The 21,716-nt window shown below is 41.3% G+C and overlaps 6 protein-coding genes across 10 annotated transcripts; 2 read left to right on the top strand and 4 right to left on the bottom strand.

The window, feature by feature from the left end:
• The first annotated feature begins 3,326 nt into the window (after positions 1-3,326).
• On the top strand, positions 3,327-10,163 carry Nadsyn (NAD synthetase). Of its 2 annotated transcripts, none has more exons than XM_074253090.1 (9): positions 3,327-3,486; positions 3,591-3,647; positions 7,279-7,425; positions 7,485-7,740; positions 7,804-8,237; positions 8,301-8,641; positions 8,698-9,449; positions 9,523-9,687; positions 10,134-10,163. In XM_074253090.1, the coding sequence occupies exons 3-9, from the start codon at positions 7,280-7,282 to the stop codon at positions 10,146-10,148; spliced, it is 2,109 nt and encodes a 702-aa protein (XP_074109191.1). In that variant the 5' UTR covers positions 3,327-3,486; positions 3,591-3,647; position 7,279; the 3' UTR covers positions 10,149-10,163. The 2 variants fall into 2 exon arrangements, with proteins under 2 accessions (XP_074109191.1, XP_074109190.1); XM_074253089.1 differs by lacking the exon at positions 10,134-10,163 and adding an exon at positions 9,781-9,896 and having other exon boundaries at positions 3,332-3,486.
• On the bottom strand, positions 3,956-7,151 carry LOC141533689 (cytosolic carboxypeptidase 2). Its single transcript, XM_074252699.1, has 9 exons — positions 7,085-7,151; positions 6,867-7,027; positions 6,648-6,800; positions 6,224-6,597; positions 5,818-6,169; positions 5,204-5,761; positions 4,849-5,148; positions 4,506-4,795; positions 3,956-4,444 (listed from the first exon to the last, which is right to left on the bottom strand). Exons 1-9 carry the CDS (start codon positions 7,149-7,151, stop codon positions 4,000-4,002), a joined length of 2,700 nt encoding a protein of 899 aa, XP_074108800.1. The 3' UTR covers positions 3,956-3,999.
• On the bottom strand, positions 9,905-11,866 carry LOC141533963 (uncharacterized). Its single transcript, XM_074253100.1, has 4 exons — positions 10,513-11,866; positions 10,345-10,452; positions 10,128-10,289; positions 9,905-10,045 (listed from the first exon to the last, which is right to left on the bottom strand). Exons 1-4 carry the CDS (start codon positions 11,239-11,241, stop codon positions 9,992-9,994), a joined length of 1,053 nt encoding a protein of 350 aa, XP_074109201.1. The 5' UTR covers positions 11,242-11,866; the 3' UTR covers positions 9,905-9,991.
• A 123-nt stretch (positions 11,867-11,989) lies between these two features.
• On the top strand, positions 11,990-14,041 carry LOC141533960 (carboxylic ester hydrolase-like). Its single transcript, XM_074253094.1, has 5 exons — positions 11,990-12,529; positions 12,596-13,135; positions 13,186-13,500; positions 13,559-13,703; positions 13,763-14,041. The coding sequence occupies exons 1-5, from the start codon at positions 12,115-12,117 to the stop codon at positions 13,932-13,934; spliced, it is 1,587 nt and encodes a 528-aa protein (XP_074109195.1). The 5' UTR covers positions 11,990-12,114; the 3' UTR covers positions 13,935-14,041.
• Positions 14,042-14,311: 270 nt separating this feature from the next.
• Positions 14,312-16,481, bottom strand: LOC141533968 (uncharacterized). The gene is made up of 2 exons (XM_074253106.1): positions 15,890-16,481; positions 14,312-15,826 (listed from the first exon to the last, which is right to left on the bottom strand). The coding sequence occupies exon 2, from the start codon at positions 15,448-15,450 to the stop codon at positions 14,803-14,805; it is 648 nt and encodes a 215-aa protein (XP_074109207.1). The 5' UTR covers positions 15,451-15,826; positions 15,890-16,481; the 3' UTR covers positions 14,312-14,802.
• A 649-nt stretch (positions 16,482-17,130) lies between these two features.
• LOC141533955 (uncharacterized) lies at positions 17,131-21,027 on the bottom strand. 4 transcript variants are annotated; one of them, XM_074253086.1, is made up of 7 exons: positions 20,618-21,027; positions 18,968-20,515; positions 18,715-18,911; positions 18,492-18,623; positions 18,113-18,412; positions 17,884-18,042; positions 17,131-17,270 (listed from the first exon to the last, which is right to left on the bottom strand). In XM_074253086.1, the coding sequence occupies exons 1-7, from the start codon at positions 20,763-20,765 to the stop codon at positions 17,268-17,270; spliced, it is 2,487 nt and encodes an 828-aa protein (XP_074109187.1). In that variant the 5' UTR covers positions 20,766-21,027; the 3' UTR covers positions 17,131-17,267. The 4 variants fall into 4 exon arrangements, with proteins under 4 accessions (XP_074109187.1, XP_074109188.1, XP_074109189.1 ...); XM_074253087.1 differs by having other exon boundaries at positions 17,131-18,042; positions 18,715-18,899; XM_074253088.1 differs by having other exon boundaries at positions 17,131-18,042; positions 18,760-18,911.
• Positions 21,028-21,716: the final 689 nt, after the last annotated feature.

Consider the following 21,716-nt stretch of genomic DNA (forward strand, 5'->3'; position numbering starts at 1 on the left):
GATCCGATTCCGGACTGGCTTGTAGAAGGGCGAACCGTACTGATACCTAAAAAAAGTGACTTGTCTGACCCTAAGAATTTCAGGCCTATCACCTACTTGAATGCGGTTTATAAAATTTTTACAAAAATTTTAAATAACCGTATCTTGCAGCAGATAGAGCCTGTATGGCAACAGATATATGAACAACGTGGCAGTAAAGAGGCCTGTCAGGTTGCAAGGAGAACCTGATAGTGGATCGATGCGTCTTACAAGATGCGATCTACTATCAACGCAACCTGTCAATGGCTTGGATTGACTATCGCAAGGCATTTGACTCAACTCCACATGAGTTAATTTTATATCTACTCAAATGCCTGGGAGTCAATCCCGAAATAGTGGAATGTATTCGGCGTACAATGCAGCTCTGGCGAACGCGATTTCACATTGGAAGTGGAAACGCATTGCACGTAACCGGAGTTGTAGAGTACAAACGAGGGTCTTCCAAGGCGATTCCTTGAGCCCTCTGCTGTTTTGCATTTCACTGCTGCCTATATCTGTTGCTCTCCGTAAAACTCGTGGGTACTCTGTGGGGCCTCCGGGTGATCGAAAATATTCGATCACCCATCTGCTTTACATGGATGATCTGAAGCTATATAGTGCTGATGAAGATCATCTACAAGCAGCCCTCAACATCGTAGCAGAGTACACACGAGATGTCGGAATGTCTTTTGGGTTGGACAAGTGTGCGGTCGTACATCTGGCGAGGGGTAAGTGCTCTGATACTGGTGATGATGTCGAATTAGTGGATGGGAGCGTCTTAAGCCAATTAGACACCGGGGAGTTGTATAGATATCTAGGAATGGAAGAACACCGCATGCATGCGGTCTCTGAAGTCCGAACAACTCTCCAGAGCGAGTATGTTAGGAGACTCCGGAAAATTTGGTCCTCCGAACTTTCCGGCAAAAACAAAGTCTCAGCTACTAACATGCTCGCTGTCCCAGTCTTACTATACTCTTTCGGTGTCGTGAAATGGACCCGAAAGGATTTACGAGATCTCGACATCAAAACCCGTAAGATCATTAATATGAATCGGAGCATGCACCCCAATTCATCAGTCGCCAGATTATACCTCTCCCGGTCCATCGGTGGGAGAGGTTTGCAGAGTTTGGAGCGGCTTCATGACCGTTTGGTCCTGGGTTTAACTCACGAAGTTGTCAATTTCACTGCAGACGAGGATGACTTTCTTATGCAAATTGTACATAAACATGAAAATGCGCATAAGGGGTCATTCTTGTATAAGGCAGCAATATATGCGGCAAGAACCCTTGGTCTTGGAGAAATAAACGCTCTTATGGAACTCCGAAAGGAGGAATTTAAGAGCGTCATCAGGAACGCCGAGGAAAAACTACTCCTTGGCGAACTGATGGACAAGTCCATGCACAGCGTGTTCTTTAAACACGTGCGTGATCATGGCTTGTCCATCCAGCTGACGTTTTCCTTCTTAAAGTCAGCGGGCCTGATGTCCGAGACTGAAGGGTTCATATTTGCCTGCCAAGATGGTGTCATTAACACTCTTGAGTACCGTAGCAAGGTGCTCCAGGTGCAGCTTCCGGACACGTCCTGTAGGAGGTGTAGACAACATCCGGAGACGCTTATGCACCTTTTGTCGGCATGTCCAGTGCTGGCGAGAGGTGCATATATCCAGCGTCACAATGCTGCCCTGAGAGTACTGTACTACTATCTTCGTCATTGCTACGGTATTGACGTGACACCAGTGCTGCCTTATTTGCCAGGAGATATTCCCCAGGTTGTTGAGAATGACAGTTGCAAAATTTATTGGAACATGCCATTTGCAACAACCCGGCGGATAGATCACAACAAACCTGATATTGTGCTCTTCGACAAGGCCACTCGTGACATTTATGTCATTGAGTTCTCGGCCCCGGCTGAATACAACATCTCAGCCAAAGAAGAGCACAAAAGACAAATATATCAGGATCTCCTGTTTGAAATTGGCCAACTTTACCCAGGTTACCGTGTCAAGCTTGTCGTCCTGATTGTTGGCGTCCTAGGAGGGATGAAACAGTCTTTTGTACCCTCACTTGCCAAAGTTCCAGCTTGCTCATCAAAAGCTGAGTTCTTGGCAGTTAGGATGCAGAAGGCTGTTTTACTTGGTTCTCTCCGTCTCTTAAGGGAAATGACTTTGGCCTGCTGTGATCACTAACCGCCTTGTTGTGCGGAGTGGTCCAGCAGTAACGGACGGAGCTCAGGCTGGGCCCTCGGAGAATCGGACTCCGGGGATAATCCCCCTGAGCATTTAATAACAAAATAATAATAATAACAATGATATTTATTATTAACTAATTAATTATTAATTATTGATAGACTCAATAAATATTAAATATCTTAACTGATAAGTTAATATAAAATATATAAATATCTTTATTTAATCACTAGATTGTTGATACATTAAATAATAATTAATCAATTAATCATTAAGCGATCGGTAACGCTACTATAAATAATAATAATAATAATAATAATAATAATAATAATAATAATAATTAGGAAATGCTTTTCTGACATTAAACTTTTATTAGACTAAAACGATAATGATAATTATTATTATTTATTATTTATTAATTATTAATTATTGGGCGAATGAGATTGTAAATAGCCGCGACGGATGAATGAAACTCATTTTGATATGTTTGAACTTATTTGGCTGTGAATTATTTTTAATCACCTTTTTTTTTTTTTCTTTCATGTTTTGGTATTAATATAAATGAATAAATATATATATATATATATATATATATATATATATATATATATATATATATATGTAATAAATATACTAACTGTAAGAATAATAATAATAATAATATAAATAACAATAATGGTAATTTATTAACAGTATAGTTATTATTTGTATTATTTCCCAATTCCTTTATATTCATAAAAAAAATAAATAAAAATTCTTTATAAATTTATTATTATTATTTTTTTTAATTCCGTGTCTGAACTTAAAAAATTTTTAAATCTCATAATAAAATTGAGATAAAATGTATGTGGCATCAAACTTTTCGTAACGTGATTGTTCAAATATATCAAAGCATAAAAATATATGCAATTCTTAAATTCATGAGCGCAAATTTGAATTCTAGTAGTTTAAATTTCAGCTTATCGATAGTAAGCAAAAACTTACTCGCATTAATCATAAGTAGGAATAATTTCTAGTTCAATAGATGTCGCTACTGCCTTACGGCAATTTTACAAATACCTCTTCGAAAATCCGTCAGATGGCAGCAACTCAATGTTTTAATATTTATTTTGTTTGCGTTTCTCCCATCGCCGGTACTTTGTTATCATATTGCGATCACAATATTATTTTTTTAATCTATTATTTTTTAGTTAATTAATTTTTTTTCATATTAATAATCTTTCTTTTTAATAAAATAGTCTTAAGTAACGTAATTGATAAATTAATTTATTTTATTTTGAAGTGTAATAAATTTTTTTTTTTTTTTTTTTTTTTTTTTTTTTTTTTTTACGATTAACCTTAGTCTTATAAATTTGTTTACAATTTTTATTATTATCATTTTTTGCAGATAATTTAAAGGATTAAAATAATTTCAATAATATAAGAGGAATAATAATAAATTAAGGTAAGAAAATAATTTTTTTTTTCTATTAATAAATTTATTCAATAATAACAGGCAGTGAATATAATAATAATAACAAATATAATTTACTAAAATTTACAAAATCTCACTAATAATACTTTCAGGAAAATTTTTTTTTCAATTTTCAAACTAATTGCCCTTAAAAAATTTTTTCATCAAATTTGTTCCTACATACTTTGTAGAAAATTAAATTCTGGACAAAATAAGTCTCTTAAGTTTTTCCGGAAAAATCAATATTAAAAAAGTTACAGTGCCTAGAAATAAAACTTCCCTATTTGACCTTGAAAAAAAAAAAAAAAAAAAAAAATTTTCCTGGCAGCTGTGACGTAATCAGTCACTTCGTACTTTTCTCCCTGCCAATCAGAAGATTAGCACTAAAAGCCTGAAGCTTAAGCCTCCGGCCCTTCCTACTGGAACCTGGAGCAGCATTTCCAACCCCAGGAACTTCATCAGAACTGGAACTGGAGTTTTTAGCAGGAGCAAGGTTGATCTTTCCCTTGGCAACATGAACCGCAGCTCCAGCAACAATCCCAGATTTCCTGAACTTCCTCCTCTGCTCTTGGGAATTCTTGTTGTTGCCCCCGGAAGAGCTCTTGGGCAGCTTTCCAACTTCAAAGAGCTTGAGCGCCTCTAGGCCAGCAACCCTGGGCTGGAGGTTCTCCTCAGTCCTGCGCTTGACCTTGCTACGCTTGTCAAGAGCGTCTTTAGTCTTCTTCTTGGGCTTCCTGGTCTCCATCTGGGCCTCGTGCTCCAGGGACTTGAGCTTCTTGGAGCACAACCTGAAACCAACAGCCCAACAGACCTTAAGTGTGATCCTAGATCACCTGGTAGGTTACTCACTTAAGCATGGCCTTGCTCTCGTTGCTGACCATGGCCAACTGGACCAGTTCCGTGTCCAGCAGGTTTCCGTCCACCTGGTGGAGCACCCTGGTCGTCCAGATTTGCTGTCTGAGCTCAGTGAGCTTGATCTGGATGTTGTTTCTCATAACCGGCAGCCGCATTGACCTGGTCCTTGGACTCCTCCTGTTCTTAATTTCATCATCAGGCAGCTTAGCGTAGTTGTCCAGGTCCTCCTCGCAGCACATGTCGCTGCCGGGGTCAGTTGAGGGCAGGTCCAGGGCTTGACGACTCTACCGTAAGACATCAATTATCAGAAAGATCCTAAAGTAACTTTGAAACTTACCATGAGCTTCCTCTTAACTCGATAGGTCTCCCTCAGCTGTGCCTTGGTCCTGGTCTTCCTGAGCTTACGGAGCGTCTGGGCCTTGGTCATTTGGGGTGATGGCGGCGGGACGTTCAAGAACCCAGTGTCATCATCAAGCTCCTCGCTTTCAATGGGATTAGATTTGTTTATAATCTTGTCCTCAGAAGAGTCACTGTCGCCTTCGTCGCTGGAGTAATCAGTCAGGTTGATGTTGGTTGGCTCATCGGCGCTGGAGCCTTCCTTGATCAGCCTCAAGAGGATTTTGTTCCTCAGCTTCTCCTAGAAGAACCATTAATTAGTTTAAGAAAGAGGTAGAACGTAGGACGTAAGCTACCTTGACGGGATCATCATCAGAAAAGTCTATTAAAGTCTCGCAGAAGGCCTTGCCAATTTGTTGATAGTCTTGAGTAGAAAAGTGGGTCCCTGACCGGGACCCAAGCTTGGAACCAGCCATCGAAGCCTCCATGGTGTAGCTATTTTGAACCCCCATCAGCCAGACCACCACTCGGCTTGTTCCTTCCTTCCCTTTTTCAATGTAAAACTTGCAGCTCTCAAAAGAAAACTTATCCGCTGCGTTCTTATGAAGCATCAGCGGGAAAATCTGCTCAGCTAGCTTGCCGTAGCAAGCCCTCTTGCTCTCGCATCCGTAGATAAAGATATTGTGCTTCCGAGAGTGGGCATGAAGGTCACAGTACATGGCAATCCCGCACTCCTCCATCAGCCGGCGGATCATCAGCTTGGTGTGCCAAACACTGGGGTAGCTTTCTCGCATCACTGTTCGGTACTGCCGATTCAGGTCTTTACCGCTCAATGAGCATCGGTTGTTTCCTACGATGACGCCATCTGGATTCAGCATTGGGACCAACTTGAAGATAAACCGCTCTCTTAGCTCCTGGAAAGAGGAAGCATTAGTACTCAAATCAAGTACCTTGTCCGTGAGGTACTCACCCTAGCTTGGTTAGATTCCCCCGTCAGGAAATCGATGATTCCCTTCATCATCCAGCTGGAGGGTGTCTCACCGGGATGAACCCTAGCAGTAATAACAATCCCTTTTTTTTTTTTTCCCTCCTCATTGACTGGAGCAGTGATGGTTAAGTAATGGACACTGTTCCCTGCTAGAGTTCGGCAGAGCAGCCTCAGCTTGGTGAATTTTACCTTAACCGGGTCGCTGGACAACTTGGCCAAGTACTCTTGGAGGTCGGAATAAGTGTAGGGGTAGCAGTGCGCCAGGTAAACCGTGTCCTGGTCATGAGGAAAGGTGATGTTGAAGGTCAGGGTGTGCTTCTCTCGCTCTTCATCCCTGGAAGAGACAAGATCAGTCGCAGTCTTCCTGATCAGCCCTTACCTTACTTACGAAGAGTCGTTCTTGTAGTAGCTGATGTTCTCTCCGCAGCGCCTCCAACCAACTGCATGGAGGCTCGCGTCCTTCAGAGAGTACAGCAGTGGCTTGAGCCCTTCATTGTACAAGCTGTCCTCCTTGCAGAGGTTGACTATCGACAGCCTGTAGATGATCCTACTCCTGGTGTTGGAGATCCTGAAGTAGAACCACTGCATGTGTCTTTGGGTGTAAAGGTCTTTCCTCAGGTACAATTGGTAGTAGGTGTCTGTTATCTTGATGACCTTGCCGAGGTTCCCAGACTCGAATCTGGACTCGAATTGGAGATCGTCATCCAGTACCACGCAGGACAGCGACTCTATAGCCGTTCCTCCGATGCAAGACCTGGTGAACTAAATTGCGGGTCAATCACCTGATTTACCAAAAATTAACCAATGCTTACGTAGTTCGTGACGCTCATCGGGCAGTAATTAAATACCAGACTTCCAAATTCATCATTAATTGGCTTAGGCTTGGGTTCTCTTCCTGTTGGAGAGTAATAAGGCTCCGGGACTGACGGTGTGTAGTCAATATGACGGACCCGCTCTGCTATAACCTAGAAAGGAATATTTAGAAAGGAATATTATCTAGAACCTAGAACTTAGATTATAACCAAGCAAACCTTGCACTCTGTTGGCCACCTTGGTTCCTGGGCGACCACGTCCGTCAATTGAACGTCTACTACCTCCCGGAACTTTACCAGCCCCGTGGTTACCGGGAGAGAGTCCAGGTCCCGTTTGATCACTCCAAACCGTTCCTGGAGAATTTGGGTGGTAAGCCCACCTGGAGCAGATAAATATATCATCAGTAGTATCCTGATTAACCATTATCATCATTTACCTGGAATAGGCTGGACTGGAAAGAGTGCGGCTTGCAATTCTTTGATTGGGCTGGTGGCTAGATCCATGTAGACCTTCCGCGGTACTAACTCACCGTATTGATCAATCAGCCCTCCTACTCCCACTCCCGCTCCCGCTCCCTAACAACTTCTCCTTTGAGATTTCTTTGACAGTCAGTCTCTCGGTCTGTTCCAGAATGGGGCGAATTGTGACTGTGGCGGTGAGTACCCTGAACCAATGGGCGATGGACTTTGATGGGAACCTCCGGAGGATCCTGGAGAGCATCAGTCAGGCAAAGGCAGCTGGCGCCAAGTTCCGCAGTGGGCCCGAGTTGGAGATATCGTAAGTAGAAGGAATCTTGGTAGTGGGTTGACAATAAATAAGCAAACTGGTGATTCCAGGGGGTATAACTGCGAGGATCACTTCTTCGAAAGTGACACCAGGTTGCACAGCTGGCAGGTTTTAGCTACTCTTTTGGCCTCCAGTGTCTGCCAGGATATGATTATTGATGTTGGAATGCCGGTGATGCACAAGAACGTCATTTACAATTGCCGCGTCGCCTTCCTCAACTCTAGAATTCTGCTGATACGCCCCAAGATGCAAATGTGTGACACTATCATGTACCGAGAGAGCAGATGGTTCTCTCCCTGGACCAAGGTAAGTTCATCCTAATCCAAGGTAAGGTATAGGATCAATCTGAGCTGATTTCCTGATCCGCAGGAACGAACTGTCGAAGACTTTTTCCTACCAAGGATAATTACCCAGGTAACCGGACAAACTGTAGTTCCAATTGGCGACGCTGTTATCTCCACCAGAGACACCTGCATCGGGTTTGAAATTTGCGAGGAATTGTGGCATCCAGCTTCAAACCACATAAACATGTCGATGGACGGAGTTGAGATAATCTCCAATTCCAGTGGAAGTGTCTTTGTAATTCGCAAGGCCCATATGATAACTGATCGCGTTAAGTCTGCCACTGCTAAAGCCGGGGGCGTTTATATGTACAGCAATTTGCGCGGGTGCGACGGTGGCAGGATGTTCTTCAACGGGTCCAGCTCAGTGTCTTTAAACGGCGAGATTGTCACAGCAGGAAAGCAATTTTCATTGGCTGAGGTCGAGGTTACTGTTGCTACAATTGATCTTGAGGATGTCAGGTTAGTAGTCAGGTTGATAATATTTGGGTTGATGGTGTTGATTTAAAAATATTAATCTTCCAGGACCTACCGGAACAATATTAGATCAAGAACTCATTCTGCTGCTAGGAGCAATCCTTACCCCAGGGTCAAGGTTGAATTTTCAGTTTGCGATAACGGGCCCTTTAAGCTTACCAATGATATGATGGACACTGAGAGCTTGGACAGCAGAAAGGAAGTCGGAGAGTTTCACACTTCTGAGGAGGAGATTTCTATGGCACCTGCTTGCTGGATGTGGGACTACCTCAGGCGTTCTTGTCAGGGTGGATTTTTCCTGCCTCTAAGTGGAGGAGTTGATTCTTCATCAGCTGCGTGCTTAGTCTTCTCTATGTGCAACATGATCGTCGACGCTGTCAAAAATGGAGGTAAGTTGTGTTAATTAATCAGCCTGAGATAATTCCTTTATCGGCAACCTTTCCAGATAACCAGGTCCTAGCAGACGTCCAGAAGATCGTTGGGGACTTTACCTACGTGCCAAAGGACCCGAAGCAGCTGTGCAACACCTTGCTGGTGACCTGCTACATGGCAACGGAGAATTCTAGCTCCGAGACCAAGTCCCGAGCCACCGAATTGGCGTCTGATATTGGCTCCTATCACCACAGCATCATCATTGACACGGCAGTATCAGCAGTCCTTGGAATATTCCAGCAGGTCTCGAACCTGATACCCAGATTCCGGACCCACGGTGGCTCCCCGAGAGAAAACCTCGCTCTACAAAATGTCCAAGCGAGGTTGAGGATGGTGATCTCTTATCTGTTGGCCCAGTTGATGCTCTGGGTCCGCGGGAGACCTGGAGGACTCCTTGTTCTCGGCTCCAGCAACGTCGACGAGTCTCTTCGTGGATACTTTACCAAGTACGATTGCAGCAGCGCTGATATCAACCCAATTGGCGGGATCTCCAAGCACGACCTCAAGAAATTCATTACCTTCTTTGGCTACAAGTTCAATCTTCCGTCACTGGGTAAGATCATCCAAGCTCCCGCTACCGCGGAACTGGAACCGCTGATTGATGGACAACTGGCCCAGCTGGATGAGGTTGATATGGGGATGACTTACCAGGAGCTTTCGACCTATGGCAGACTCAGAAAGGTCCAGTGTGCTGGACCGTTCTCCATGTTCTGTAAGCTGGTTCCCCTTTGGAGCCACTGCTCCACCAGAGAAGTCGCTGATAAGGTAAGGACCAAGCTTATCCTGGTTGAACATTTCAAGATTCTACAGTCAGGTTTTTTTTTTTTTTATTTTAAAGGTCAAACACTTTTACCGGTGCTACGCGATAAATAGGCACAAAATGACAATCCTCACGCCATCTTGCCACATTGAATGCTATTCACCTGATGACAATCGGTATGATCACAGGCAGTTCTTGTACAACCACACTTGGAAATGGCAATTTGACGCTATTGATAGTCAAGTAAGTGAATTTTATGATTATTTATTTATAATTATTTAATTACAATGATTGTTATTTTTTTTTTTTTTTTTTTTTTTTTTTTTTTTTTCCCAGATTCAAGCTTATGAAGAAAATAAATAAATTAAATTATTTTATAGTACAATTGTTACTTTGATTAATAAATTGATATAATAATAAAATTTAGAAATAAAGTGTTGATTTTTTTTTTTTTTTTTTTTTTTTTTCTATTAAACCTTTGAGTACATATCATTTGCAACGTGGATTTAGTAATGACTAGTAGCATTTTGATGTGTACAAAAAAATCCTATTCAATCATGGTATTAAGAATTGCAAAGTAAGAGTAAGCTTTTTGTATCACCTGAAAATAAATAATAATAATAATAAAAGGCAGAGCTGGATATTAATTAAATAAAACAATTAAAAACATAAATGACTTTTACCGACAGATAAGTTTTCATTGAAAAAATAAAAAAGTATCCAGCTTGCATCACCATGGGAGTAAGTGCCTGATAGAACCCAAATACAATAACTGGCTTGATCTTGGGGCTACTAATATGATTCTCCCACCCGCAATTGTAGACACTTTTAGCGAGTTTATGATGCTAAAATACCAAAATTTTGATCAAGCGATTGAATCATTAATCAGGACGACATTACCTCATTGATCAGTAGATTGCCGTAAATGGACCAGTAGCCCAAGTGGATAAGGCCAGATCCGAGCATCACGAGATCGCGGAACAAGTTCTTCCTCCTGCGTTTGATTGTCTAAAACAGCAACGTGATTAAAATAACGACCACCGAGGGATGATCCAGCCGATGAATTACCAAAGCGAATTGAAACAAGCCGATGCAGGTGAGAAGACAGTCAGAGGTAATTTGAGCAAAAAGAATCAGCCCAAACAGGTCATTGAAGCGGTTAAGAATTTCGATCAGCCGGCGATGATTTTTAACGCAGTGGCAGAACCTCAGAAGAAACGAATCATTGGTCACATTGGCCTCTTTCTCGGTAAAGGGAATAAACGACTTATTGAGGATCTTAATGTTGTTGTCGCTTTGTCGTTCACGCTCCCTCTCCAGATTATTATCAGTTATTACAAAATACCCACGAGGAATTCCGTCGTCGCAGTGCTGAAAGTTAGACTGTAGAACGTTAATCTGAAAAGTGATCCACCTGACAAGGCCCATCACCGCAGGGTCGAATATCACGCACCACGCGCACTCTATCATTAATCCGTAATACTGGAGCGTATAGATGATCTCAAAAATTGGATAAGGCGTCTCGTCAAAGGGAAACACCCCGCGGATCATCAGCTGTCGGGTGTTCAATATTTGACGAATTGGCAGCAGACCTGTTACGCAAACACATGAGGTAGCGAATATGAAGATGCGGAAATCAAGATTCTGATAAAACACTGATTTCTTTATCAGATTTACCACCCCAATGTCTAAGCAGGTGATCAGCCTAGTCACTGGCATGTGGACGTCTTCGATAATCTGCGTTAGGGCAGTTTGTCGCATGAATAACGCCAGGGCTTTCAAGCTTGTTGCTATCATCGGAAGTATGTAGCCAATGTTGTAAGATACCTCACTTAGCTCGTTAATATTTACGAAAAAATCAGCCGTGTTTGTGATTATCACAAGGGTTGTTATTATTATGTTGAACGTACGGAAAGCGACAGTCGCTATGTACTGGCCCAATGGTCGTTTAGAGTATCCATAAATACCAAATATTCTGTAGATAAATATTTATTAAAGGTACTATTATTATCAATTATAATATCTTGTTTTACTTAACGATCTTCAAATTAATATCAAGAGTCTCACGATGCGTTGTCAAAACCATTTTTATTTTTGATATATCAGGAACACGACTAGAATTGTCTTGGAATATAATTCATATAAATACTTGGCATCGATCGCTTGAAATCGTCCGAGGCTTGAAAAAATTATTCCTTTTGATGTTACGATAAAAATAAATTTTTTATTATTTTAGCCTAAAGCCTAGCTTTGATCGTAAAAAGAATTTTTTTTTTATCGATCAGAGGGAGGTGCAAGAAAAAAAAAAAAACTGAGGGTTTTTATTTAAAGTTAAAGCTAGAGCTAAAGAATAATAGTAAAAGTGCTGAGTGAGAGAATGAGTCAGAGAATCACCAGCTTGTCATTGGAGCTCCTTTTCAGATCATCAAGGCCACGATATCCTACTTGATGGTAATAAATATTCTGGTTTGATCTTTTTAACCTAGACTGTTTTAAATAAATCGGTATTTAACGATCTGAATGATGTTTATTGCCGTCGTTCTGTTTGATCTGTAAGAGCACTTAGCAACCTACGGACTTATTTTTTAACTCATCACCGCGGTAAATGGAGTCCAAGATAAAAAAGGTTAGACTCGTAAATCTTCAATAAGAAACTCGGCTTGGTTTAAAATGGAGCATCCAGTTGTAAAAATCCAAGAGGGATTGATTCGAGGAGTTGAACAAGTCAATTGTTATGGTGTTAAGTTTCTTGCGTTCAAGGGAATTCCCTACGCTGAGCCACCTGTTGGACGCCGGAGGTTCCAGGACTCTAAGCCAGTAAAGTATTGGTCTGGAACCTTGGACGCGAGTCGTCACGCAAAAAAGTGCGGACAGATTAACTGGTTTAACAAGAAAATCATTGGTGATGATGATTGTCTATATTTGAACGTCTACACCAGGGATTTGACTGCCAAAAAGCCTGTCATTTTCGCGATCCACGGTGGGAACTTCTCTTTTGGCTCTGGGAATGACAACGTCCTGGGTCCTGATTTTCTGGTAGAGGAACTAATTGTGGTAACGATAAACTATCGCCTGGGAATCTTGGGTAAGATTAATACTTCTTTGAATCAATGTTAATAGAAGGGACTAAAGGGGAAATGATATTCTACAGGGTTCCTTAACCTGGAAGATGAATCCGCGCCCGGGAACCAGGGACTCAAGGACCAGGTGCTAGCTCTCAAGTGGGTAACCAGAAACATCTCTAATTTTGGTGGTGATCCAACCAATGTCACTATCTACGGATACAGCGCTGGTGGCGCGGCAGCTCATTACTTGGCGATATCACCCCTAGCAGAGGGATTATTCCACAAAGCGATACTCCAGAGTGGAGTGGCTAGCAACCCTTGGGCCAGTGTTTCCGTGGATAGTATGAAAGAATCAGCTATTAAGATTGCTGGAGCCTTGGGGCTCCAGTCCAGAGACCTGGCTGAGGTGCTTAAGCTCCTGAAGACAGTCCAGGTTAAAGATCTCCTAAAGGCCGAGGTTCCTTTCTCCACTTGGAAGCTTAGCGTCAACAACTTTGGCCCTTCAGTGGATTCTTATGCCAAAACTCCCTTCCTAAAGATCCCTGTTGAAGAAGCTATCAAGAAGGGGATCAGGGTTCCTTGCATTCTAGGCTCAACCACCCACGAAGCTATCATGCAGCTAGCTGGTAAGTTTATGGATCTTTGATAATCTTGATTCTGATCAAAAGTTTCTTAGGTTTAACTGACGAGCACTTTTCATTGATGAACCAAAATCCGAATCTGGTGTTCCATCCATCAACCGCCCGGTTCTTAGAGCACCAAAATATCTCTCTAGATGCCGTTCGGAAGTTTTTCATGGATGACAAGGAGATTTCAGGGAAGAACATTCAGAATGTTATCCAGTTAATGAGTTATGTTCATTTTGTGGCTGATGTTCAACATGTTTTGGAGATTCAACAGCTTAAAGATGTTCCCTGTTACTACTTCAAGTTTGGATATTTCTCCGAGGACACGGCGATAATCCAAAAGATCATGAAGACCAATTTGAAAGGTCAGTTGGTGGTGGTGTTAATTTTATTGATTGCAGCTAATGATTCTTGGATAATTAGGAGCATCTCACTGCGAGGATGTCAGCTACATTTTCAACATGAAAATCCACAAGAAAATAGGAATTGAACCACCGAAACAAGGCTCAGTAGAGTGGAACATTCAACGGAGATTCATTGAATTTTGGACTAATTTCGCTAAAACTGGGTAAGTATGGATTTACTTCCTCTTTGATTTAATTATATTGCAACTGCACAAACTTACAGAAACCCAAACTCAGGAACTTCAAAAATGCTTACCGAACCCTGGTCAACTCTAGGCTCTGACCGAAACGGGTTTATTTGCCTCCAGATGTCTTCTTTCCTTAGCACGACCTTGGAACGAAACTTATTGGTCAGATTCCGGATCAGGCCTTCTTTAGACTATCCTCAAGTCTAAATGCACTTTTCGTTGTTTAAAATTAATAAAAAGGTGACGGGTATAGAAAATTTATCTTATTAGATGATTTGATAAAGATATAAATTGATAGAAAATTTAATATATCATTTTTGGTATCAATAATTAATCCTTTTTTGACGCATGATGTCAATCCTCCTCTTTGAAGGTTTTGTTTGAAGATTTTTATTTAGAAACGCCCACTCAATAACCCTGGCGAGCTTAGCACCGGCCCCCTTAGCAACCTGATAAACATAGTCACGCCCCCTTAGCAACCAGGTAAGCATAGTAACTCCCCTTAGAAACAGTAATGAGGTCAAAATCTGGACATAAATTATTTAAAAATTTATTACCCAAAATTTGGGAACACTACATAATTTTCCAACAAAAATTTTATTAATTAGCTATTGAAAATCTTCTTCGGTAGTTACAGTGTTGAGAATAGCGAAAAACGAGTAAGATTTGTTGAGAACCTGTAAGAAAACCACCATTGAAATGATCCATTAGAATCTGTTTAAAAAAAAACTAAAAACCCACCGCCAGATAGGTTTTCATTGAGAGATCAAAAAAGTGTCCGGCTGTTATCACTATCGGTGTCATTCCTTGTATAATAGTGATTATCATAACCTGTGCGAAGTCTTTGTCATCAGTATGGTTCTCCCATCCGCACTCGTAAATGCTGTTCATCAAGTAGTCGTGCTAAAAGTATCCCAGTGATGATAATGGCACTTTTTACTGAAAACAAAAAAACAAAGACACCTACCTGGACTATCAGCATGTGCCCGAAGACAGACCAGTAAAGGAGGTTCAAGAACCCGATCTGAAGCATGACAATATCGTTCGCCGGGTTGGTGTGCTTCTTGATGCTCTGCTAGGATAAAAAAATAAATGAAATTTGATTGGTAGCACCTGTCTTATTGGTCCTTACTCCAACCAGTCCGAAGAGGCCCATACAGGTGAGGGTGCAATTGGAGATCGTCTGGATAGCAAGTACCACGCTGAAGAGATTATTGACATCGTTGACATTTTTGATGACCTGCCGTTGGTGGATCAAGCAGCTGGTGAACCTCTTCAAAAAGGAATCCTCTTTGACGTGGACCTGGTCCTCGTTGAAGGGAACAAAGTTGTAGATCTCGTCGTCATTTTTCAGCTCATTGATGAAGCTATACTTTTCAATAGCGTCAAATCCTTCTCGGCTGACCATCAAGGTGCCGCGTGGATTGTTCAGAAGTGGACACTGCCGGTAGTTCAGCTGGAGTATCTCCAGGTCGATTGTCATCCATCTCACCAAACTCAGCAAGACTACGTCAAAGCTGTACACCCACCAGCAATTTATTATAATCGCGTAAATTTCAATTGCAAAGATCACCTCGTAGTTTGGCGAGACTGTTGCATTCACTGGGAATACTCCGCGGATTGGTAATTCAAATTGTTCTGTCTCCGCCAACAGGAAGGTCGTTGCGCTTACGCTTATGCATACGACTATATAAATTACACTGTCGAAAAATTGATACGACATTGCTATTCGGATTATTGTCAAGACACCAACATCTGCCGTCAAGGTTTTGAATCATTAAAAAATACAAAAAAAAATTAAAAATAGTCACTCACCTGATGAGTGCCTGAAGATCATTATTGGCTTGTAAATTTCATCGACAATTTTTCTTATTTTATTTTCATTAAACAATGAAAATATCATTTTAGTTAGTATAACTGACATTGGAAAAATGTAACAAATATTTTCTGATAATATCATTAATGTAAAATTAGATATAGTATCGTAAATAATCGTGGCAATAACTCCAGATTGGACAATAAAATTTATTATTTTAAAAATATTAATTCCAATATTCAAAAATACATTATCAGATTCGTATCTGAAGGGTCCGGTAAATCTGAATTATAACAATACACAAGTGTAAATAAATAAATAAATTATTTAAAATTATTTTTTATACCTCAGCAAAGTAAATGCCCTTTTGACAAAGCATTTAGGGTCTTGAATTGGCGATGACATTTTTAAAAACAATCGGATCCAAAACTTTTACTCAGAAATATCAACCAGAGTAATAATACTTCAATCAGCTCCTTTATTATTATTCATATTGCGTGACTGGGTCGTCTAGTTAGCCAGTCTCTTTGAACTGCCTCGGTAAAATGAATAAATCACCAACGGCATTGACCCTTCGACGCCTCGGGTTTCTTTTATTTGAGTGGTACCTCAAGCAAGGGTCTAAAAATAAACTACTGAGGCTCTGGTTGTCTAGCCGGCTTGGCAACTTTTTGTTTTAAGTGAAATTCTCGATGTATTCTGTAAATTTTCTTGATCCAATGAGTTTTGGCGATAACTCGCAAAGTTTTCAACCGATTTTGATCTGGTTTGAAGAAATTAACTTGGTATTGTCACCTTTTGATCCTTACAAAATTTGAAAACAATCGGTCAAGTAGTTTTAGAGTTAAATTAAAAACAAAATTACAGGCTAAAAATGAATAATATGTAAATTTTCTTGATCCAGTGAATTTTGACGATAACTTTTAAACTATTGAACCAATTTTAATAATTAAGGAGTGTAATTAATAGTGAGTATAATTACATTAGTAAAAGTTATAAACAATTTATTTTTATTAATAATTTCTCACATTTTTGTATATATATATATATATATATATATATATATATATATATATATATATATATATATATATATACTTTTATCTTAATACAATAATAGTAAACAAATAAATAAACTATGAATAAAATCTAGTAGAATATGAATATTTAATTTATAAAAATATCTATTTTCATATATGAGTATTTTATTATTAATATATTATCTAAGTAAATATATTTATTTAATTTAATTTAATTTTTTATTTTTTTTTAATTTTTTATTTTTTAAGTATCAAAGTGCCGGTAGTTATTATTATCATTATTTACAGTCTTTTTTTTTTTTTTTTTTGTTTTTTTGTTTTATTATTTACAGATATATATTTATTATTTATGCACCGTTTTACGTTTTTAATATCTACTCAATAATACATTAAATATTTATATAAATATATATATTTATTACGGTGATTTATTAGTGATTTTTTTTACCCTCTATTGATAATAAATTGCACGAACCCACTTTTATTATAAACATATTAATAATAATAATAATTATAATTATAATTATAAAAAAAATTACTCGTGGGAGAAATTATAATTGCGATATTTAACATAATTATGATAAAAATTACAATAATAATAATAATAATAATAATAATAATAATAGAGTAAAATTAAAAATTATAATAATGATAATCTCATCTTAAATTAATGATTCCTCTTGATCACTGCGAAAATAAAATAATTGTTAAAAATTAAAACATTAATTGAAGATTTTATTAAATAATTAATATTAATTGATGAAAATAAAAATAATAACCGTTGCCCTATCACAGGTCACCCTTAAATAAATGCGCGCGCAATTCCCTTAAAGGGTGTCATAATTGTAACCGAATTAATTAAACGAAGTCAGAGGAGTTATATTAATTATTTTTGACGTTAAATAATAAGATTTAAGATTCTACGGGCCCTAAATTTATTTTAGGTCCCATAAGTCCCAAAATAATTAATTTAGGGCCTTATAGGCCCAAATTTATTCCCATAAATCTAAAAAAAATTTAATTTTAATCCCTAATTCTAAGTCTATTAATTGTCCCATCTAGAGTTCTTAGGTCTTATGGGTCCCAAAACTGCTCCCCCCTCTTAAAAATCTATTTCTTCCCATCATCCCTGACTCGTATATTATCCCTTAAATCTATCCGGTGCACGATTCTAAACCTAAAAAAATTCCCCCACCACCCATTACATATTTACATCTAAACCCATAAAACCTGAACAAATACTGAGCTTGAAATCTATTTCCGGGGGCCTAACCATCAAATGATAAATCTAGGTGCGCACCTGCAGTAGCATATTTGCAAAATTACTGTTGGTAAACTTAAAGTGTCTTTTATCGTAGAACTTCAGCAGGGCTGGACTGTAGGGATGTTTGTCCTTGAGATGAAGATAGTGGACTTCTGGCTCCTGGGTGGTGTGGCCGCACTCTTCACATACATAGACCTAAAAGCAATCACCTGTTATAACCAACCGACTAATTATCACCTAACAAGTGGGTAAGTTGGATCCTTACCTTTGTCCTTCTCTCCTTGTAAGCGTACTGGTGCTGGACACCGTGAACTTTAAGGCAATGACTCTCAAGGGAGCACCGCTGGGTGAAGCTTTTTTCGCATAGATTGCACTTGTAGGGCCTGACACCAGTATGGGTGCGCGTGTGGCGCTTCAGGTCAAAGGTGTCGTTGAATCCTTTGCCGCAGAATGTGCAGAGGTACCGCTTGACATCACTGTGACACTTCATGTGCCGGTTCAGGAGCCGCTGGAGGCTAAAGGTCTTGCTGCAGATCCTGCAGGAGAATCTGTTGGGGTCATCATCCTGAAATAAATCGCCTTTTAAGGTCCAGTTCCGTTCAAGGTCCAGGATTCTAGATCCTAGATCAGGATTTAAGGCTTACCTTGCCGGAAGGGGGCCTGGTGGTTCGCTCCTCATCACGCGTGGTCTGTCTCTGGCCCTCAATAGCCAGTGGATTCTTGATCCCGTGACCTCCATTGACGAACTCAAGCTGACAGTCACCCGGTAGACCAAGCTGGAAGAAAAAAAAAAAATTAGTATCTGGTGAATCCAGCCGAGAGAAAGCACTCAAGTTGGCAGGTTGTCCTGCCACCCGGAATGCCTACCCTCTGTTGAAGAGCACCAGGCCGGGATTCGCCACTCGAACTCACAGTGGCGCTGACTCCCGACGGACTGGGCGCGTGCTCCATCAACCCGCAAGCCGGAGAAGTGCTGGTGGAGTTGTCAACAGAGCTAACGCCTCCAGGACTTGGAAGACTGCCTCCCGTGCTGCTGCCATCAAGGTCCAGGCCTGAAACATCAACTAATCAGTACCATCACTGATTACCGTCACTAGATTTGAGCTAATAGGATACTTACTACTGGAGAAGGTCAGTCCTGGGCTGAGCAGCCCCTGATGCGGCGCAGGGTTCTGGACCTGGATCTGTAGCTGCTGGAGCTGGGGCTCAGTCTGGCCTTGGTTGATGTGCAGGGCCAGCTCGGGGCGTTCTTTGGCAAGAGGCTGGTAGCTGCTCTCTTCGGGGTACGGAAGGCTCGAAAGCTTCGACAGGGCAAACTGATTGTACTGCCTGTCGAACCCTCGAAGTGCTAGACTGTGTTCCGGGAACGGGTCCACTGATGGTTCCACTGGAGTGGTCATAGGTCCCTCTGCTGATCCCGGCGAGTGCAGGGAATCCTCCAGCAGGTCGGTTCCACCTTCATCGGCTGGAAGTCGAGGGAGGAATAATTCCGCAGCGTCTGTCAGGCTCTCAAGTAGCGCGGTGTGGTCAGATGGAGAGCTAAATGTCAAGGTCGCTGTGAACTGGAGTGGGTCTACCATTGTTCCAGTTACCATGTCAACCATCATCCCTGAATCTGTCACATCGTACCCGTACTGCCCACCCAGCAAGTCCGGCTGGATCTTGTAGTCCGCGAGATCATCTTCATCAGTCTCTTCTTTGAGGACCAGGCCGTAAGACGCGCAGACGTTTTGGAGCAACGAGTACTGCTTGCCTTCCTGAGCGTTGTACTGGTGCTGGATTTCCGGCTGGCCTGTGTCGCACTCCATTCCAACATTTGTCGGCGTCAGGAATCCATTTTGGCCATATTGGTTTACGAAATTAGCTAGATTGTTCCCACCTTTCAAGGATTCATAGAACGGCGGAAGAGATCCAGAAGGTGGTGAACTAGGACCGTAGTTACCCCGGCCGTTTCCTCCAGGATTCATGCCGCCGTCTCCAGCGCCGCCACCAGCGCTTCCACCGCCGACTCCTCCGCCACCAATTGAAGCACCTCCAAGATCTCCACCACCAGAACCACCCGAGTAGCTGCCTCCTGAGCTGCCCCCACTGCTTCCAGAAGATCCAGACCCTGAGCTAGCTCGGCCATGACCTGCAGCACAGTTGACCGTCTGCGGAGCAGACAGCCGCATGGCCAGCAAAGGCCTGGCGATCGAGTTCCCTATTCTGGAGGCCTTAGCACCCTCCTTGTCCTCCTCCTGATCTTCCTCTTTCTTCTTAGGAACCGCATAGTCAATCGGCTGCTCCTGTTCAGGCTCAGTTCTCGGAATCTCAATGGTCTCTTTTCTGGTGGGGACCCGCTGGATCACTGACACTCTGGTGGGTGGTTCGACTCTCGGGGTCTTGGGTGGTGTTACCGGACGCGGCAGGTCTATTTTGTCTGGTGTCCGGGGTAATTTCTCCGGCAAAATAACCGGACTCCCGTACTCCTTGCGCTCCGCACGAGTCAGCACGTGGCTTCGGCTGCCGTACGGAACATCTCCACCCAATATGCTGGAGATAAAGCGCCGTGGACCGGAATTTATTGGGCCCGATGAAGGCTGCCATTGTGGCGGGGGGGATCCGGGCGGACTGACACTACGAACTGATTCAGGTGTTGTGGCTCGGTCGTCCTCGGTTTTATCGCGATCTGTAAAAGAAAGGGACCCTCGGATGAGTGAGACTGAAGTGAGTGAAGGGCAGGCCCTGAATAAATCGATTTAAAATTAAAGGGAATAACGTTATTACTTACATTGGTGCTTGTTGACGATCAAACTTAGTGGTTCGGTGGTGAGAGGGCTATCCTTTCCACTAGGGGGTGACTTGCTGAGGTGCTGGGCCTCCAATAACCTCAGCTGCTGCTGGTGCAGCCGGTTCTTTATCAGAAATATCTTGGGCATTTTGATCACTAGTCTAGATCACTCAACTAAACTAAAACACTTAAACCCGACACTGATCTGACCTTAAACTTCACTTTAGTTACTAAACTGATCATAGATCAGGGATCTATGGATCCACTCACTGGGTATTGTCATAGATCATAAATCACTTGAGATTATTGGAATACGTCGAGGGTTTTTAATAAACGAAACTAAGGTGTGGTGCAGACGAATCCTCGCGAGCAACTGGGGCTTTGCCTGGATGTCGGACGGGACCCTGGGCCCCGACCGTGAGTTAAGAGTCATCCCCCCCCCCCCCACTTATTCCTCGAAGGTATTTACTTGTACCTGTTGGCCCCGGTCGCCCCGCCACCCGCTCTCTATACTACTGCACAGCTACCTTGGCTCTCATAATACATACCAGCTGCCCCTCCACCTTACGGCTAAGCGTCTACTACGCAGAGTCGCTCAAGCGGTTCTCCGCTCTCGGATCGTGAGTTGTATATTGTGGTTCTCACTATACATTATTTCAGTATTCTTGTTATGTAGTGTGGGTTAGGTATTATAAGACATTGCCATGCCGGCCTCGTGGCTTTAAAACGGACCTTTTAGATCCTAAGCTCATCCTGTTCATCGAGCGTTATAATACTGTATTTTTAGAGTATGTTACAGGTTTTTTCTCGAAATATACCTGTTTGAGAAAACTTTTAGGGGTTTTAAGAGCTCAGAAGCTTCAAGGGGGGTTGCAAAATTTTATTTTTGATAACTTACAACTTTTTTCATAATTAATTATCAAAAATCCGGTAATTTTTTTCTGTTAAATTGGGATTTTTTTTGGGAAAAAAATTTTTTTTACTAAATTAAATTAATAGACCTTATAGAGGGCTTAATTCTGCGTAAAATGATGTATAATAAAATTGATTTTTAGAAATCTAACGAATTTTTAGGACCAATTGAAAATTTTTTTCGGAG

This window comes from Cotesia typhae, unplaced genomic scaffold (assembly GCF_013202065.1).
Source record: "Cotesia typhae breed Kobodo isofemale line unplaced genomic scaffold, CoteBio_Ctyphae scaffold_121, whole genome shotgun sequence".
NCBI lineage: Eukaryota > Metazoa > Arthropoda > Insecta > Hymenoptera > Braconidae > Cotesia > Cotesia typhae.

What these genes read in the sequence shown, in the direction of transcription:
- LOC141533689 (XM_074252699.1), bottom strand. Translation starts at nt 7,151, where the DNA reads ATGGATCTAGCCACCAGCCCAATCAAAGAATTGCAAGCCGCACTCTTT. An exon ending in TACTACAAGAACGACTCTTC is followed by an intron (nt 6,170 to 6,223) that starts GTAAGTAAGGTA and finishes TGTCTCTTCCAG; the next exon opens with GGATGAAGAGCGAGAGAAGC. An exon ending in GAGAGCAAGGCCATGCTTAA is followed by an intron (nt 4,445 to 4,505) that starts GTGAGTAACCTA and finishes TGTTGGTTTCAG; the next exon opens with GTTGTGCTCCAAGAAGCTCA.
- Nadsyn (XM_074253089.1), top strand. Translation starts at nt 7,280, where the DNA reads ATGGGGCGAATTGTGACTGTGGCGGTGAGTACCCTGAACCAATGGGCG. An exon ending in GGTTCTCTCCCTGGACCAAG is followed by an intron (nt 7,741 to 7,803) that starts GTAAGTTCATCC and finishes CCTGATCCGCAG; the next exon opens with GAACGAACTGTCGAAGACTT. An exon ending in ATTGATCTTGAGGATGTCAG is followed by an intron (nt 8,238 to 8,300) that starts GTTAGTAGTCAG and finishes TTAATCTTCCAG; the next exon opens with GACCTACCGGAACAATATTA.
- LOC141533963 (XM_074253100.1), bottom strand. Translation starts at nt 11,241, where the DNA reads ATGATAGCAACAAGCTTGAAAGCCCTGGCGTTATTCATGCGACAAACT. An exon ending in GCAATCTACTGATCAATGAG is followed by an intron (nt 10,290 to 10,344) that starts GTAATGTCGTCC and finishes TTGGTATTTTAG; the next exon opens with CATCATAAACTCGCTAAAAG. An exon ending in CAATGAAAACTTATCTGTCG is followed by an intron (nt 10,046 to 10,127) that starts GTAAAAGTCATT and finishes ATTTATTTTCAG; the next exon opens with GTGATACAAAAAGCTTACTC.
- LOC141533960 (XM_074253094.1), top strand. Translation starts at nt 12,115, where the DNA reads ATGGAGCATCCAGTTGTAAAAATCCAAGAGGGATTGATTCGAGGAGTT. An exon ending in CATGAAGACCAATTTGAAAG is followed by an intron (nt 13,501 to 13,558) that starts GTCAGTTGGTGG and finishes TTGGATAATTAG; the next exon opens with GAGCATCTCACTGCGAGGAT. An exon ending in ACTAATTTCGCTAAAACTGG is followed by an intron (nt 13,704 to 13,762) that starts GTAAGTATGGAT and finishes ACAAACTTACAG; the next exon opens with AAACCCAAACTCAGGAACTT.
- LOC141533968 (XM_074253106.1), bottom strand. Translation starts at nt 15,450, where the DNA reads ATGTCGTATCAATTTTTCGACAGTGTAATTTATATAGTCGTATGCATA.
- LOC141533955 (XM_074253085.1), bottom strand. Translation starts at nt 20,765, where the DNA reads ATGCCCAAGATATTTCTGATAAAGAACCGGCTGCACCAGCAGCAGCTG. An exon ending in AGGACTGACCTTCTCCAGTA is followed by an intron (nt 18,912 to 18,967) that starts GTAAGTATCCTA and finishes GGTACTGATTAG; the next exon opens with TTGATGTTTCAGGCCTGGAC. An exon ending in CTGGTGCTCTTCAACAGAGG is followed by an intron (nt 18,624 to 18,714) that starts GTAGGCATTCCG and finishes TTTTTCTTCCAG; the next exon opens with CTTGGTCTACCGGGTGACTG.